At 41.0% G+C, this 17419-nt stretch overlaps 3 protein-coding genes across 6 annotated transcripts in view; 2 read left to right on the top strand and 1 right to left on the bottom strand.

Annotated features, from left to right (window-relative positions):
• Positions 1-756: 756 nt before the first annotated feature.
• On the bottom strand, positions 757-5969 carry LOC135504371 (U3 small nucleolar ribonucleoprotein protein MPP10-like). The gene is made up of 11 exons (XM_064922915.1): positions 5789-5969; positions 4717-5404; positions 4448-4599; positions 4143-4323; positions 3871-4012; positions 3663-3730; positions 2932-3069; positions 2696-2806; positions 1689-1796; positions 1271-1501; positions 757-1044 (listed from the first exon to the last, which is right to left on the bottom strand). The coding sequence occupies exons 1-11, from the start codon at positions 5872-5874 to the stop codon at positions 895-897; spliced, it is 2055 nt and encodes a 684-aa protein (XP_064778987.1). The 5' UTR covers positions 5875-5969; the 3' UTR covers positions 757-894.
• A 115-nt stretch (positions 5970-6084) lies between these two features.
• On the top strand, positions 6085-7257 carry LOC135504377 (methylmalonyl-CoA epimerase, mitochondrial-like). The gene is made up of 3 exons (XM_064922927.1): positions 6085-6164; positions 6413-6756; positions 6886-7257. Exons 1-3 carry the CDS (start codon positions 6137-6139, stop codon positions 7036-7038), a joined length of 525 nt encoding a protein of 174 aa, XP_064778999.1. The 5' UTR covers positions 6085-6136; the 3' UTR covers positions 7039-7257.
• A 4901-nt stretch (positions 7258-12158) lies between these two features.
• The window catches only part of LOC135504349 (amyloid-beta A4 precursor protein-binding family A member 2-like), an 82031-nt gene continuing 76770 nt past the window's right edge, over positions 12159-17419 (top strand). For 3 of the 4 annotated variants that reach the window (XM_064922876.1, XM_064922847.1, XM_064922867.1), the window contains exon 1: positions 12159-12263. The gene's annotated coding sequence lies outside the window, so the exon portion shown is untranslated. Of the gene's footprint in view, positions 12272-17419 lie in introns of all 4 variants that reach the window. The other variant, XM_064922858.1, reaches the window with a different exon arrangement.

Below are 17419 nucleotides of genomic sequence, written 5' to 3'. Positions count from 1 at the left end.
AAAAAACAGATGACTGAGTTACGTCACGGGACATTTTCAAAACGTGGGCGTTTCACACCTGCTGTTTACACCACTAGAAGGCGATGGTGGATTGGAGAGGCATAAAATAGATTCCAACGAAGTTAGACCCCAATGCCATAAAATGTACAGTACACTAGCTACATAGCCAGATATGTTTTGAGGAAGACGACCACAATATAGCTGGTCAAACTACACCCCACAGCAAGACCGAGTTTCAAAACTACACCCCGCAGCTCTTTTTTTCTTTCGATCATGAAACCATTTAAAAATATTCACTCACGTGAAAAATAAGCTGCAAGTTGTAGTAGTGTGAACTTTGAATAATAATCACTCATTCAATCAATTATTTAGCTAAATACTAATACACGTTTGTGTCACGTACACCGGAGGTGCAGTAAAATGTGGTTTTACAGGATGGGCCGAGTGTCTGCGGGTTTTCGCTCCTCCCTTATACTTGATTGATGAATTAAGATCACATTAGTAAGGAACTCCCACCTGGTTGTCTCGGTCTTTTTTGAAACCAATAAAACAGCAGACCTTCCATGGAATGAGTTTGGCACCCGTTTTACAGGGTCAGCCATAGTAGAATGGCGACCCTGGAGAAAATTATTGTTAAGTGCTTTGTCCAAGGGCACATCAGCAGATTTTTCACCTGCTGCCCACAGATCGATTAGCTGAACAGATTAATAGTGTGAATCTAATTGGTCACAAAGAGTCAGAATAAATTACATCATGACAAGTTTAGCTTTTTATTTTTATTGCAAATTACAAACTTCGGAGAGCACTGGTTAACATAAATTGCAGCTTTCGCTTTAAAAATCTGTACAAAGAAATATGCATTACCATAACAAATACATCATAACAATCTAAATGTTACAACTTAAGTTTGCTGGCTGAGACTTCTTTGTGTTTCTTCTTCTTGGAGGCCGGGTCCTTGGCTCCTTTGATCTGGCTCTTCACTTGGTCTTGTAGTTGGGAGAAGAAGGCGGAGGAGGAGCGGAGAGCTTTATCCTTCCCCTCATCCTTGAACAGAGAACAAACAAAAAAAGCTCAACATCTATTTTTAAGAAATTATTTGCAACTGTGACAGCTGAATCCTAGCTATTGTAATAAATACAAATGAAAGTGTGTGGAGAACACAATGGATTATCAGTCTATATTGATCACACAAATATAATTTAGGGGCTTGCATTTGAAAGACGATGTCAACTAAATATAAAAACGAGACCTGCAGAAAGAAAACACTGACCTTTAATAATGTTGCTTTGCCTCCCTTTGTGAGTTTCTTGAGGTTTTCTGCCACCTCTGCCTTTGATTGTTTCTTATTCTCTCCAGTTCTGTTCACCTCCTTCAGTTTCTGTTTCTTCTCCTTCTCGTGGATCTTGACGCGCTTCACCTTCTTCTTCTTGCGTCTCTCTCGTTTCTTGTCCGTGGAGGTCTTTTCAGAGTCACCCAGCACGTCGCCAGCCTTGTTCTTCTCCTAAGGTCAGAAAGGAAACGGTGTTACCCTGGCCTCAGAAGCATCTACTAAAAGGCTACTACGATGGAAAACACAGTAGTTAATTGGTTGTCTTCAACCCTTGAATGCTTCTGTACACGTCAGTATACTCCACTAGAATATGATTTCCCATAACATGAAACATATTGGACAGGGATGCATGACAAACCTTGACTTCCTCTGGAGCCAATAGAGAGCCACTACTAGCACTGACTGGTGCAACTTCCTCCATAGCAATAGAAGGCAAATTGGAGACAACTTTCACTTCAGGAACAGGCTGCAGGACACAAAGAAAAGTTCAAATATCAATATTGTGCAAAAAGCGTTCCCTTCATTATAAACTGGGTGGTTCGAACTCCAAATGCTGATTTTCTGAAAGCCCTGGTATAGCACTGATTTCGGGTGTGACAAAACATTTATTTTTAAGCCACGGCCCAGGGCTGTATCCAGGCACTTCGCATTGCATCGTGCATAACAGCCCTTAGCCGTGGTATATTGGCCATATACCTCACCCCCTGTGCCTTATTGCTTAAATATAGCATCTTTAAAAAGACAAGCATAAATTCTGGTTGTCACGCAAATGCTAGTGTTCCACATAAAACATACAAACACATGACAGAGTACAGAACAGTAATAGACAAGAACATCACAAGATATTACATTAAATAAATAAGTTATATATAGGAAAGACAGAGACAACAAAAATACTACTTACGCACTATTCTTATATACAGTACAGTTAAATTAGATCTCTAAAAAGATTAGAGATGCTGTGATACAAGATGTTTTTTTAAAGCGAAACTTGCTTTTTGCCTGTGTAACCTCTGGTGGCAGAGCGTTCCACAATGACATGGCTCTACACATAACTGAGTGACGTAAATCTGTTTTTGGTTTGGGTACCGTGAAGAAACCCATAGTGGAGTGTCATGTATGTCTGTTTGAAGTGTATGCAAATAGATTATACAAGAAGTTAGGCATTTTCAACACACAACTGTTTCTTAAAAAGGCTGGAAGAGAAGTAGTCAATTTCTCCTCAACCCCTAACCATGAAAGACTATCATGGTGCTGATGTTAGATCTGTGCGTGCAGTTAAGGGCAAGGCGTGCTGCTTTGTTTTGAGTCAGCTGCAGCTTTGCAGTGTCCAATGCACATGGAAACATTGACAGGAAAACTCACCGGTTTGGGTGTGAAGTGGAAGTTAGAGAGAGCATCAAGTTTAAGGAATAGAGAATCCATGAGCTTTTGAATTTCTACATGGGCTGGGTTTTCCTCATCCTCTGTCTTTTGCTGAAATACAAGGGAAATAGATATAAATAATATAAATAATCCATTCAACAAACAAAAAATGCATTAATTGCAATATAGAAAAAAAGCCCAAGTATGTTCACACTCAAATATAAGGGAAAAACTACCTGATTCTGCTTGAGGTACTCTTGCTCATAAACCTCTGCAAGACTCAGCTTGCTCTTCTCATGGTCCAGAGTCAGCCTCTTCTTGTACTCAAATACCTCTTCCTTAGGCTTCTCCCTGCGCACCACATCATCCCACACCTTGGAAAAAAAATACAAGTCAGAAAATAACATTACCTTTGAAATGTGCCAATGTGGTTTAAATACCGGATAGACCTATACTTGTTCTTTACTCAATGAAACGATGATGACCCATTCAGCTGGATCCAACCGAGAATAGTTGTTCAGTTTGTTGCCAAGATTTATTTATGTCTCTAGAGAGACGGGTTAGCTAACAACGTCACGAAAACGATGCACGCGATTCAACCATGCAGACGTCCGTGTGTTGTTGTGATTCTGAATGGTCAGATACAGTAGCTGGCAACAATGACTGACGCTGCCATGTGGGGAATCATAGGTGACTCTTTTCAGCTAGTTTTATCTTGTTCTTGATACTATGTCTTGTTTTGACTGATGTCTATACTAAAATGGCTCAAATTCACTATCTAGCAAAAACTATAACAATGTACTTGAAAGACAAGTTCTTATTGTGCAAATGTGTGTTTTCAATAAACAGTGGAGAAGAAATATAGTTTACATATTGTCAACAATCTTAGCCAACCCAGTCTGTTTTGCCCCCTAGTTGAGCACTGGTCGGTTTCGTTGCTAAACAACCGACCAGTCTATACACTGACCTGGTCTTTAATCCTCTGCTTGATTATGTCCTCCAGCTGCAAAGTGGTTTCCTCTGTTACAGCAGGGGCTGAGAGAAAACAGAGCAAAATGTTACCTGAATGAACAAGCACCCTCTGGCACACAAACTTGCAGTAAGTAAAATACTAAACCATTTCCAACAGGACTGAAAGCTAAACTAAAACAGACTGACAAGCATGTGGTATGTACCCATCCTGGAGGCCGAGTCAAATGCCACATCCACCTCAAGAAGGCTGTTCTCTGGGCGAGTCTGAGCAGACACCTCTCCTGTTAGTTGCCATGGCTTCTCTCCCATGGCAGCCTTTTCCAAATCTTGGATCTTTTCAGCCATCTGTGTAAGGTAAGAATTTACCATTTCATTAATCTGCTACATAGTGATATATACGGCAGATGAAAAAAAAAGTAAATTAAATGACACAGACAAATTTGGATATTCTAAAACAGCCAGAGGAAAAGCTTGCCTTGTCTTGTCGTTTCTCAAAGGATGATTTGAATTCAGGTTCTGTTGTATTTTGAGACTTTCCTCCAAAGATGTCCACCATGTCTTCTCCCTCACTGGCATCACTTTCTCCAGGTAGGTTAAAGGTCACCCGTTTCAAAGCCTCCTTGGCTTGTCTGCACTCTTCATCCTCAACGAAGTCCCTAAAACAGCAAAGGAACAAACAATTCTTATCTTAAGGACAAAATGAATATCCCTGCCCTATATTCATTTTTGATGCAATTCCAACCATGACATTCATATGAGATTCCTGCATCAGCCACTTACTCATTTTCTTTTTCTTCTTCATCATCATCATCTTGCATCCCATCTATACTGTTGTCCTCATCCTCTGCGTCTGATTGGTCAGCTGTTTGTGCAGGATCATCATCCACAGCATCAAAGAAGTCTTTGTACTTCAGATTCCTGGAACTTTTCAGCTACAGAAAGAACATAGTATATTAATAGGAATTCAGTGTGTTTGGCTACAATAACGACCAGAAACACCACAGAACAGTAGCTAGGTCTGGCAGTGAGAAAAACTATATGATACATACTGTGCTTGTTTTTTTGTTTTTTTTGGAAGAAACATCTTCACTGAAGAGGTCTACGTCATCATCTTCATCTCCAGAGGGCAAGTCCTGGAAGTAGTCTACATCACCGTCCCCCTCCTTCCCCTCCCTTCTGTCCATATCGTCCAGAAAGGACTCCATCTCTGAGAGCTTGAAGAACCTGTCATCAACCTCTGATGGAGGACCCAGTGGTTTTGACTCTCTCGCCGCTGAGCATTTCTTCTGTTTCGCTTGTTTTTCTAATGCGTCCACATCAAAATCTACATCAGAGTCCTCGTCGGTGTTATCCCCTCTCAAGGCATCCATAGCAGTTTTAAGCATGGGAGGTTCTTCTCCTTGGCCATCATCTTCCAAATCCCCATCTCTCATCTCCTCTTCTATGTCTTCACCATCTTGTTCAACCCCTTCATCTGGCTCCTCATCAGCATCCTCTTCATCAAACAGGATACTCAGCGCTGTATCCAAGGCAGCCTGACTCACTGCTGTCTCAAAGTGCTTCAGCACCGCAGTATTCTGGAGCTCCAGCTCCTGCCATATCTGTTCCTCGTCAAAGTTCTCAACCACCAGCTGGTCCAGAGGGCTTCCCTTTGAGCCTGCTGGCTCGTGGGTTTTGTGTAAATCATACAGGGTCTTAGTGAGATAAGTGAAGTCTGTTGCCACGGCACCCTGAAGACTATACACAAAGAAAAAATAAAAGTAGCAATGTTTGTTAGTATTCTTCAAGTAGTACAGCGGTTAGTAACGTTAGCAGTCTTCTTCAACCAACCCTGGCCTTGAAAACCCACATGGTGTGCCGGGGTTTGTTCTAGCCAAGTACCAATACCTGGCTCAACTAATCAAGTGTAGCTAAATGACTAGAATCAAGTTTATCGGTGCTACTGGGCTATCTTTACGAATATTTGATGACGTGGTCTAGCTAACCAAACAGGCAATGCTTGCAGATGTTTGCTTGCTATAAGCTAGTTAGCCTTAGCATTGTGTAACGATGGCAGAAAGTAAATGAATAGATTTTTAAGTTAAACATATCTGGATATTATTATACAAATGTTGCACTTACCTAAGAAAATGTTCTGGATGTGCAGTTTTTATGTTTAGTAGCTTTAAACAACACTCCAACGTGTTACTTATATCGACGGTAGCCATCGTTTTTCCTCACATGTGAACATGTGTGTAACAACAAGATATACTCCCCCCGGAAACAATCTCTGTTGTGCTACAAAGATCCGGATAGCAGGTCAGGTTAAGATTTAGCAAGCTGGATAAACAACATTAATATCTCAAATAACTTATAATTTACAAGTGCAATGTACGGTTTTTAATTGAAAAGCAATATAAGTGTGCTCTATCCCATTGTCTTGACATTCAAAGCGATTCGCTATCCTACGTTGCACGAATTTTCGAAAATATGGCGGCGTCCGTGTTGAAGGTTGCACGTAAGTATAAATAGCTGATATCTGATAAATATTATTTCACATGTCAAAAACAGTCTCTTTAGAATTGATCTCAGGCTACACAAAGTAAGCCAAATCCACCGTTGTTAGTGCAGAATTACTTTCAGCAAGTGTTCCCTGTTGCTAGCTACTTGACTTATCCAGGTAGTATATTCAATCAAATAAGACCCGTACTCCGGACAAAACAGCATGGCATGGCTGTACTAAACACTTAATTTATATTGTTACAGGTCTCTCAAAGTGTGTTCTTCACACTTATTCTACAACCCTGAGGACACTTTCAATCTCAACACAACTCTGCCAAGGTATTCCAGGATCTGTCTGGAAACTGGGAAGGCTAAATCACATCGCTATTGCTGTACCAGACATGGAGAAAGCCACTGCTCTTTACAGAGATGTGCTGGGGGCTCAGGTCAGCGATAAAGTTCCCCTTCCTGAACATGGAGTCTACACTGTCTTTGTGGAGCTGGGTAACACCAAGCTGGAACTGCTGCACCCACTCGGGGAGAAGAGCCCCATCGCAGGCTTCCTACAGAAGAACAAATCTGGTGGGATGCACCATATCTGCATTGAGGTGAGTCAGTCTGAGCAATGCTGCATATGCTGTTCAGCCCACATGAATGGGCTGTATTCACTCACTCACTCTGTCCTTGTCTCCTAATCTGTTCTCTAATGGAATTATATGTTATTTTTGTGATTTCAGGTTGATGATATCAGTGCAGCGATAGTGGATCTGAAGGCGAGGAACATTAGAACCCTGTCAGCTGAACCACGGATAGGCGCTCATGGGAAACCTGTCATGTTCCTCCACCCAAAAGACTGTGATGGAGTACTTGTGGAACTGGAGCAAGCCTGAATACCCACAGGTCTCAAACTCTGTAGTTCACAATTAGACGGTTTGAAAATTGGATTCATTATTGCACTTTTTTCCTCCAGTAATAATGATGGCAAAGGTAGATTTTTTAAATATGTTTAATACCAGGGTTTTGATTCATTAAAAAAAAAAATCTTTGTCTTCCTTAAAAGTAAGTGTCTATTTGCCTCTGCTGTGAATAAATTCTATGATTGACTCTAAGCATTGTATGCAGTGTAAAAAATGTCAAATGTATTAATTAATTTCACGTGCAAGTCAAACGTGAAGCATACATAGATACATGTTTTTATGTGAAACAACTCAACATTTATTTTCACACTGATTTTAACTGAGATGATAGAGCTGCTGGGAAATATTTATTAGGAGCAAATTCAATAATCATGCACCTTTCAGCTGGCTCTCAGAGGAATGCACTCTCTCATTGTGAAGAAGAGCAAAATGGCCTTTTGATTTGATACTTCTGATTATCTCAGTTGAGCTTGCTATGCAACAGGACAAATGTCTTAATATAAAAATGTATAAACTGATATGTTAAGCATATATTGAGTGTAATAAGGTTGTTTCAGTGTACTAAAAGCATTTAAGTTTAATTGCATGGACATTTTAAGCAGCCTGTCCAATCTTTAGTGTTGCAACAGGCTTTTCTTATTTCCTCAGTGCCATAGTTCTCCAGGCTGTTAGGAATTGGAAAGAAGAAATGCAAAAGGAACTTCCTCACAGTTTCGGCATGAATATAGATTCATAGCCTTCAGCATATATTCCTAATGACATTAGTCAGGCTCTTGTTTTGGAACTACAGTTCAGGCAATATGTTTATGTCGCTGACTTTCTGCAGTGTTAAGCATGTAATAGTTTAATTTGCTGTGAAATAGGTACATTCAGTAGCTTTGCCCATCATTTGTCACCAGTCTGGTGCCTAGATCAACTCATCCTCTGCAGCAGAGGTAACTCTGGGTCTTCCATTCCTGTGGCGGTCCTCATGAGAGCCAGTTTCATCACAGCGCTTGATGGTTTTTGCGACTGCACTTGAAGAAACTTTCAAAGTTCTTGAAATGTTCCGTATTGACTGACCTTCAAGTCTTAAAGTAATGATGGACTGTCGTTTCTTCTTTTTGAAATTTCTCTTTGCTTATTTGAGCTGTTTTTGCCATAATATAGACTTGGTCTTTTACCAAATTGGCCTATATTCTCTATACCCCCCTACCTTGTCACAACACAACTGACTGGCTCAAATGCAGGAGAGAAGGAAAGAAATTCCACAAATTAACTTTTAAGAAGGCATACCTGTTAATTGAAATGCATTCCAGGTGACTACCTCATGAATCTGGTTGAGAGAATGCAAAGGGTGGCTATTTTAAGAAACTCAAATGTAAAATATATTTTGAATTAACTATTTTTGATACAATATGAATCCATATCTGTTATTTCATAGTTTTGATGTCTTCACTATTTTTCTACAGTGTAGAAAATAGTATGAAGAAAAACCCTTGAATGAGTAGGTGTCCTAAAACTTTTGACTAGTACTGTATCTTGATTACATAAGTATTCAACCCTCTGACAGTGATTACAGCTGTGAGTCATTCTGGGTAAGTCTCTTAAGAGCTTTGCACACCTGGATTGTACAATATTTGCACATTATTCTTTAAAAAACTATTCAAGCTCTGTCAAGACATTTTCGTGTCTTGCCGTAGACTTTCAAGCCGATTTAAGTCAAAACTGTAACTAGGCAACACAAGAACATTCAATGTTGTCTTGGTAAGCAACTCCAGTGTATATTTGGTCTTGTTTTTAGGTTATTGCCCTGCTAAATGGTGAATTTGTCACTCAGTGTCTGTTGGAAAGCAGACTGAATCAGGTTTCCCTCTAGGATTTTGCCTGTACTCAGCCATATTCAGTTTATTTTTATAAAAAGATAAGTTAGTCCTTGTCGATGCCACCCCCATGCTTGAAAATATGAAGAGTGGTACTCAGTTGTGTATTGGATTTTCCCCAAACATAACGCTTTGTATTCAAGTCAAAGTTAATTTCTTTGCCGTTTTACTTGAGTGTCTTATTGCAATCAGGATGCATGTTTTGGAATATTTTTTATTCTGTAGAGGTTTCCTTTTCTCTGTCAATTAGGTTAATTTTGTGGAGTAAATACAATGTTGTGCTTCATCTTCAGGTTTCTATCACAGACAAGTTTATAACTGTTTTAAAGTCACCATTGGACTCATGGTGAAATCCCTCTCAGGCAACTGAGTTAGGAAGGACGCATGTATCTTTGTAGTGAATGGGTGTATTGATACGCCATCCAAAGTGTAATTAATCACTTCACCATGCAAAAACAGATATTCAATGTCTGCTATTTAAAAAAGAAATCCATCTACCAATAGGTGCTCTTTGCGAGGCATTGGGAAACCTCCCTGGTCTTGGTGGTTGAATCTGTTTTTGAAATTCACTGCCTGACTGATGGACCTTACAGATGTGTGGGGTACAGAGATGAGGTAATCATTCAAAAATCACGTTAAATACTATTATTGCACACAGTGAGTCCATGCAACTTACAGTGGGGCAAAAAAGTATTTAGTCAGCCACCAATTGTGCAAGTTATCCCACTTAAAAAGATAAGAGAGGCCTGTAATTTTCATCATAGGTACACTTCAACTATGACAGACAAAATGAGAAGGAAAAAAAATCCAGAAAAATCACATTGTAGGATTTGAATGAATTTATTTGCAAATTATGGTGGAAAATAAGTATTTGGTCAATAACAAAAGTTTCTCAATACTTTGTTATATACCCTTTGTTGGCAATGACAGAGGTCAAATGTTTTCTGTAAGTCTTCACAAGATTTTCACACACTGTTGCTGGTATTTTGGCCCATTCCTCCATGCAGATCTCCTCTAGAGCAGTGATGTTTTGGGGCTGTTGCTGGGCAACACGGACTTTCAACTCCCTCCAAGATTTTCTATGGGGTTGAGATCTGGAGACTGGCTAGGCCACTCCAGGACCTTGAAATACTTCTTACGAAGCCACTCCTTTGTTGCCCGGGTGGTGTGTTTGGGATCATTGTCATGCTGAAAGACCCAGCCACGTATCATCTTCAATTCCCTTGGTGATGGAAGGAGGTTTTCACTCAAAATCTCACGATACATGGCCCCATTCATTCTTTCCTTTACACGGATCAGTCATCATGGTCCCTTTGCAGAAAAACTGTCCCAAAGCATGATGTTTCCACCCCCATGCTTCACAGTAGGTATAGTGTTCTTTGGATGCAACTCAGCATTCTTTGTCCTCCAAACACGACGAGTTGAGTTTTTACCAAAACGTTGGTTTCATCTGACCATATGACATTCTCCCAATCTTCTTCTGGATCATCCAAATGCTCTCTAGCAAACTTCAGACGGGCCTGGACATGTACTGGCTTAAGCAGGGGGACACGTCTGGCACTGCAGTATTTGAGTCCCTGGAGGCGTAGTGTGTTACTGATGGTAGGCTTTGTTACTTTGGTCCCAGCTCTCAAAGTTTTAGGACTGTCATTCACTAGGTACCCCCGTGTGGTTCTGGGATTTTTGCTCACCGTTCTTGTGATCATTTTGACCCCACGGGGTGAGATATTGCGTGGAGCCCTAGATCGAGGGAGATTATCAGTGGTCTTGTATGTCTTCCATTTCCTAATAATTGCTCCCACAGTTGATTTCTTCAAACCAAGCTGCTTACCTATTGAAGATTCAGTCTTCCCAGCCTGGTGCAGGTCTACAATTTTGTTTCTGGTGTCCTTTGACAGCTCATTCGTCTTGGCCATAGTGGAGTTTGGAGTGTGACTGTTTGAGGTTGTGGACAGGTGTCTTTTATACTGATAACAAGTTCAAACAGGTGCCATTAATACAGGTAACGAGTGGAGGACAGAGGAGCCTCTTTAAGAAGAAGTTACAGGTCTGTGAGAGCCAGAAATCTTGCTTGTTTGTAGGTGACCAAATACTTATTTTCCACCATAATTTGCAAATAAATTCATAAAAAATCCTACAATGTGATTTCTCATTTTGTCTGTCATAGCTGAAGTATACCTATGATGAAAATTACAGGCCTCTCTCATCTTTTTAAGTGGGAGAACTTGCACAATTGGTGGCTGACTAAATACTTTTTTGCCCCACTGTATGTGACTTGTTAAGCAAAGATGTACTCCTGAATTTATTTAGGCATGCCATAACAAAGGGATTGAATTATTATTGACTCAAGACATCTCAGCTTTTCATTTTTAATTAATTTGTAGAAATGTCTAGGAACATAATTCCACTTTGTCATTATGTGGTATTGTGTGTAGGCCTGTGACACAAAATCTCAATTTCATGCGTTTTAAATTCTGTCTGTAACACAACAAATGTGGAAAAAGTCAGGGGGTGTGAATACTTTCTGAAGGCAATGTAATTCTTTCATAACTTGCCACTGGAACCAAAGATTAATGGATTATGTTGCGTGATATGAAGTAGGATGGTTTCCAATTTCGTCCTCTTTCTGTTATGTAATGTCATTTTGCTAAATATGATCACTCAGTGAGCTGCACACAGATGCATTAGGAAGAATTACTGGCTTATAGATACATTCACTCCCCATTCAGTGAAATTTCTTTAAATTCCGTTTTAAACAAAAATGCCACCCTGTTATGTGACTGGTTATCTTAGGTAAAAACAATATAACCTCTCATATCCAATTATGCAACAATAATATTGTAGTTACTTTTGCCACTACCATAAAAGTGAAGAAAATATGATTTAGTTTTTTTCCTCCCATCTATGCATGTTTTCTGTTATAATTGTGACCAACACAAAATAATTCGGATGTCAAATTATGGTGTGTTGTATGGGTCGCACTGCACTCTTTGTAAACCTATTTTTTTCTTCTCTCCATTACCCTTTCCGTCTCGGTGGTCCGGGTGGGGTTTGAGTCTATCGCCTCTGGATGCCGCCACTCCACCTTAACGACCAGAGAAACACAGCTGTTTTACAAACTCAGTGGGAAGCCCAATGGGGAGAACTGCAGTGGGGTTTTTATACACGTTCCGGGGCCGCTTCAACTGGTACTTCTATTTTTCAGATTCCGGGGCTGGTCCGCCTTCTCTCGATGTAATCTGATCCTCTGCAAGTGTCTTGAAAGCATCATCAGCTTTCACAATTCCGAAAGGGAGGTGACTTGAGTGACCGAAGAACATACGTTGAATTCAGCAGGTAAGATAGTGAGTGTGGCCTTCATTTATCTACATAGAAATGTTTGATTTATCATTACCGGTGTGTCGAAAAGAAAGGTGCTTTTGGGTCCATTATTCCTAGAGCATCTTTTGAAGAGAGCGGACAGCAACCATGGCATAGGCTCATCATCTGCAACTAGCTAATTCACCAATAGATTTTTAACTGCCTGTTCGACACACTTTTAATGCGGGTACATGTGTCTAATTATTCAATACATGCTGCATTCTCATTTTCTTAATTGCTGGGAATATAAACCTAATCTGAACAAATGTATTGTCAAAATTGTATCTGTAAATTATGGTGTTCTATGGAGAAAAACATTCCGTGGCCACATCTACCACAGATGTTGTCATAATCGTAGCAGGCTGTGCGATAAAGTAGCCTAGCCATTGATAAACCTTGAAAAAATAATATTTTGTTGACTTGTGTAATTGTAAGGGGATCTATGCCCTCTCTGCTTTTGATGCTCTTAGGGTTGATTTATTTTGTCTGTGTACCACTCTGTTCCAGAGCTAGCCATACAAGAGGACAGAGCAGACAACACTCTCACTGTCATTATTTTTGGTGTGTTGTTCTATAGAAACTCAAGGAAACAGGGTTGGTAAGCTCAGTGGAGTCAACTCATGTCCGGTCTGTCTGATGCTGCTGCAAATGATATAAATGTATTTGAAAGCCTACATAAAATAAAGCCCAACTAAATCTAAAATTGGCCTTTAAATTAGACAAAACCATGTTCTGATTACATTTTGATTGTCCATTAATCAGGCTTGGTAGGAATTATAACTGCTTCAAGACTGTAGAATTGTAAGATGACAGCTTGATGACAGCATGTTTGGAATTTTTGCCTTAGGGGTTTGATGTCAGTCTTAGCTCAATACAAATTTTTAATGAAGGCCTTAATGTTTTTATTCATTTACACTATATATATACACAAATATGTGGACACCCCTTCAAATGAATGGATTCGGCTATTTCAGCCACACCCGTTGCTGACCGGTGCATCAAATCGAGCACACAGCCAAAACAAAACAGTCAAACCACAGCAAAAACCCTCAAACTTCTGAACATACACAATTATCTGAATCAATACAGAAAAATCCCACGACAAGCCAAAGACTTAAAACACTAAAATGACAAGAGTAACTCCTGAACAAATATAGTGGACTATTTAATACTATCTATGTATCCATAGACAAACATTGGCAGTAGAATGGCCTCACTGGAAAGCTCAGTGACTTTCAATGTGGCAAGTCCGTTCGTCAAATTTCTGCCCTGCTAGAGCTGCCCCGGTCTACTGTAAGTGCTGTTATTGTGAAGTGGAAAGGTCTATGAGCAACAACTGCTCAGTTGCGAAGTGGTAGGACACACAAGCTCACAGAACAGAACTGCCGAGTGCTGAAGCGCCTAGCGTGTAAAAATCTTCTGTCCTCGGTTGCAACACTCATTACCGAGTTCCAAACTGCCTTTGGAAGCAACGTCTGCACAACAACTGTTCGTCGGGAGCTTCATGAAATGGGTTTCCATGACCGAGCAACCGCACACAAGCCTAAGATCACAATGCCAAGAATCGTCTGGAGTGGAGTAAAGCTCGCTGCTATTGGACTCTGTAGCAGTGGAAACGCGTTCTCTGGAGTGATGAATCACGCTTCACCATTTGGCAGTCCGACAGACGACTCTGGGTTTGGCGGATGCTGTTTTTCAGGGTTCAGGCCCCTTAGTTCCAGTGAGGGGAAATCTTAATGCTACAGCATACAACATTCTAGACGATTCTGTGCTTCCAACTTTGTGCCGACAGTTTGGGGAAGGCCCTTTCCTGTTTCAGCATGACAACGCTCCTGTGCACAAAGCGAGGTCCATACAACAATGGTTTGTTGAGATTGGTGTGGAAGAACTTGACTGGCCTGCACAGAGCCCCTATCCCAATCTCATCGAACACCTTTGGGATGAATTGGAATGCCGACTGTGAGCCAGGCCTAATTGCCAAACATCCGTGCCCAACCACACTAAAGCTCTTTTGGCTGAATGGAAGCAAGTCCCCACAGTAATGTTCCAACATCTAGTGGAAAGCCTTCCCAGAAGAGTGGATGCTGTTATAGCACCAAAGGGGGGACCAACTCCATATTAATGGCAATTATATTGGAATGAGATGTTCAACGAGCAGGTGTCAACATACTTTTGGTCATGTAGTGTATCTTCCTTTCAGAATGAATGTAAATTAGATTACAGTAACATGATGACTGATTTTGAAGATGAATAAATAATGTTTTTTGGGTTGTTTTACATAATACCCACTGTGCACACTGGTTGAGTCAACGTTGTTTCCACATAATTTCAATGTAATTACAGTGAACCAACGTGGAATAGACATTTTAATTGAGGTCTGTGCCCAGTGTGTAGTCTCATATCATGAGCAAGTTCATGACCAAATAACATTTGCGTGATAATACTTGCACTTTGTTGTGGTTTTACATTCACATTTGGAAATTCGACTTAGTAAAAGGACCATTCTGTCCTAGATTAGGTGTCTCGTTTAAAAAGGTCCCCCTGGCGAAGGTGTGCAGCTCTGGAGGCACCTTGGTCCCCAGCAGGTGGGCTCACTCCACAGCCTGGCGGCCCGCCTTCTCCTGACCCTCTCCCAGCCGTCAGAGAGGGTGCCCCTCTGCTCGTTCCTGTTTTATGTGTGCCACAGGAGCTGAAGGACAAACACTGTCGCAGCAGCCTGCTGGGATGCTATTCATGCAGCAGCAGGAGAATTCTAAATTGGACTCTTCTTGATGAGAGAGAGAGAGCCAAGAGAGAGTTTGTACTGGGGGATCGTGTTTCCCTTCTGCTCAGGCTGACCAAGGCGACGATTATTATGACTGGGACAAGTGAATCAGCTAGGCTTGATCTCTGCTTTAATAGAGAAATGGCTATTACCTTATTTACAGCAGTATACTGTACATGTTATCAAGATAATATCATTCGATATGGCTGTGGTCCTGTGAATGACAGAAGCAAGTGATGTCTCCATAGTTCACATGTTATGTTTGAACAGAACTGTTTTCACCTCAAAAGCTACTGTCGCACATAGCTGTTTAGGATGTAGGATGCGTCCTTTCATTTCTTTGCAAGCCAGACATGTAGGCTACTGATGTCCAAGGCCAGTCAGTTGCCCTCTGGCGGTGGGTTGTGCCCAAGATGAGATGTGTTGAAGGTTGGAGAACTCTCTCGACTGCCTCTTGTGGTGTTTCTAGACATGTCTCTCAGCCTGCTGCGCTCCCAAGGAAATCACTTTGACAGTTGATTAATGTAGGAACTCGTTTGAGAGATGACAATCACCACCCCAGTTATTGCATGGTATTACTGCCCGGAACATTAGTGTATTTTTGTAGCAGTACAAATGGAAACCTTTTATCAGTAGTTGTTTTCTATTTTCAGATCATTTAAATGTCATATGTTATCTCAAAATTTAAACAAAACCTATGGTTCAGGAGTAATTTGGAGAAAACGGTCTTTGTGTTCAGATTTTTTTCGACCATTTTCGTGATTTGTAACCTGGCTCAGAAAGTAGCTGAAAATATGTTTTATATTTGACACACAGACACCTCTGTGAGCTGATGTTTTAATCCTGTGGTAATGTTCCTTTAGTACAAGATGTTAACCCTGCAGGAGAGCTGTCAGCCGTGTGCTATGACTGGGTTATGAGAGATGTGAATTTGGGATGAGGAGGGTAGAATCAGAGGCTACTCTTTGATCTCGTGGCATTGGGACAGCTTTTTCTACTCTAAAAAATCCCTGTATGGCCCCATGTCTTTCCTTCCTTTCAGAATAGCTGAACTGTTTAGGGGGGATCCATCACATGGCCACTTTGTGTAGTTGCTTGTTTCACTGTTTAAAATGCTCTTTAATTGGGATTGGTGTGATTTTTCAATTTCCATGATGGTTGTAGTATGTCATCAGGATGTGTATGATGGAAAGGGGATTTGCATGTTTTCTAGAAGTCGTTGAACCACAGAGACAAGCTGTGTGATTACAATCTCATGTTTTACATTTTGATTCATTTTGCTGGGGACCTCGGCCAACATCCAGCCTTGTGATGGCTTCAGAGTACTCTGCTCCTCTTCCTTCACTAAAGCGACATAACAAACTCTCCATCTCAGTCGAATGCTAAAAGTGAACAGAGAAATTCAACTTTGGAACATCATTAAAGAACTCAACGTTGGATTATTTCCGTCTTTTTAATCCAAATGGTTCATTCAAAAACTGAAGCTTGTGGCTATATATTTGTCTTTTGAGGCACTGATGTTCCTTAATATGAAAGCAAAGTTAAAAACAGCGAGTCAGCAGATGTTTTAAATGCTCTAGTGGTTAGTGAGTGATGATGGCAGCCACCATTATGCCCTGCTAGGAAGATTAGGTAATTAGCAGGGCCACCCGACCTACCTGCTGTGGAGGGATGGGAGGGACGCCGGTTCTGTATTTTTAGACACCGCATTTACCCTTCCTTACCCACTCGGTGTTCAGTTAGCACGGTCTCGTCTAATGAATGAAGGGGCTCTTCAAGGGGGCCACATAGAGGTTTGATTGTTCAATCAAAGTCATAGCAGGAAGGATGACTTAGTACCAAGTCGTGATACCTGAGACTAGAGGTCTCCCCCAGATCTTTTACTTTGTGTTGAGGACGGAGAGGGCCCAAGACAGTCAAGGCTGGCTTGGTTACTTGCATATTGATTCAACACCCTTCTCGTTGATCATTTGTAACCATCATCCTTCAAAATCCAATGCCTTCTTTTAAAGTGTGCTGTTTATGTGCAGAGATGAGAAATGAGGAGCACTCTGATATTCAGCCTTTGAGGGTTTCATAGCTAGGGTGTAGGGAAAACACAGAGAGCCAGCCCCCCTGCCTGTGAATAACTCCCACAGTGTGTGTGACTCATATCTGTTTCTAGTAGAGAGCATGTTCCTCCTCATGCTCCTCTGTCAATAACTGCTTTACACTGCTTGCCTGCCACAGTTATTCCCCTCCGTCTGTTGTTGGCGTCACACTGAACGTAATCACACCCACCTACTCTCCCCGACCCCCGGCCGGGTGTGAAGTATGAATCGAGTGTGCTGCTGGAGAATGGTCTGTCTCGTCAGTGACCTCCAGCCCT

This window comes from Oncorhynchus masou, chromosome 2 (genome assembly GCF_036934945.1).
Source record: "Oncorhynchus masou masou isolate Uvic2021 chromosome 2, UVic_Omas_1.1, whole genome shotgun sequence".
NCBI lineage: Eukaryota > Metazoa > Chordata > Actinopteri > Salmoniformes > Salmonidae > Oncorhynchus > Oncorhynchus masou.
This window is presented reverse-complemented; position numbering and strand designations above follow the sequence as displayed.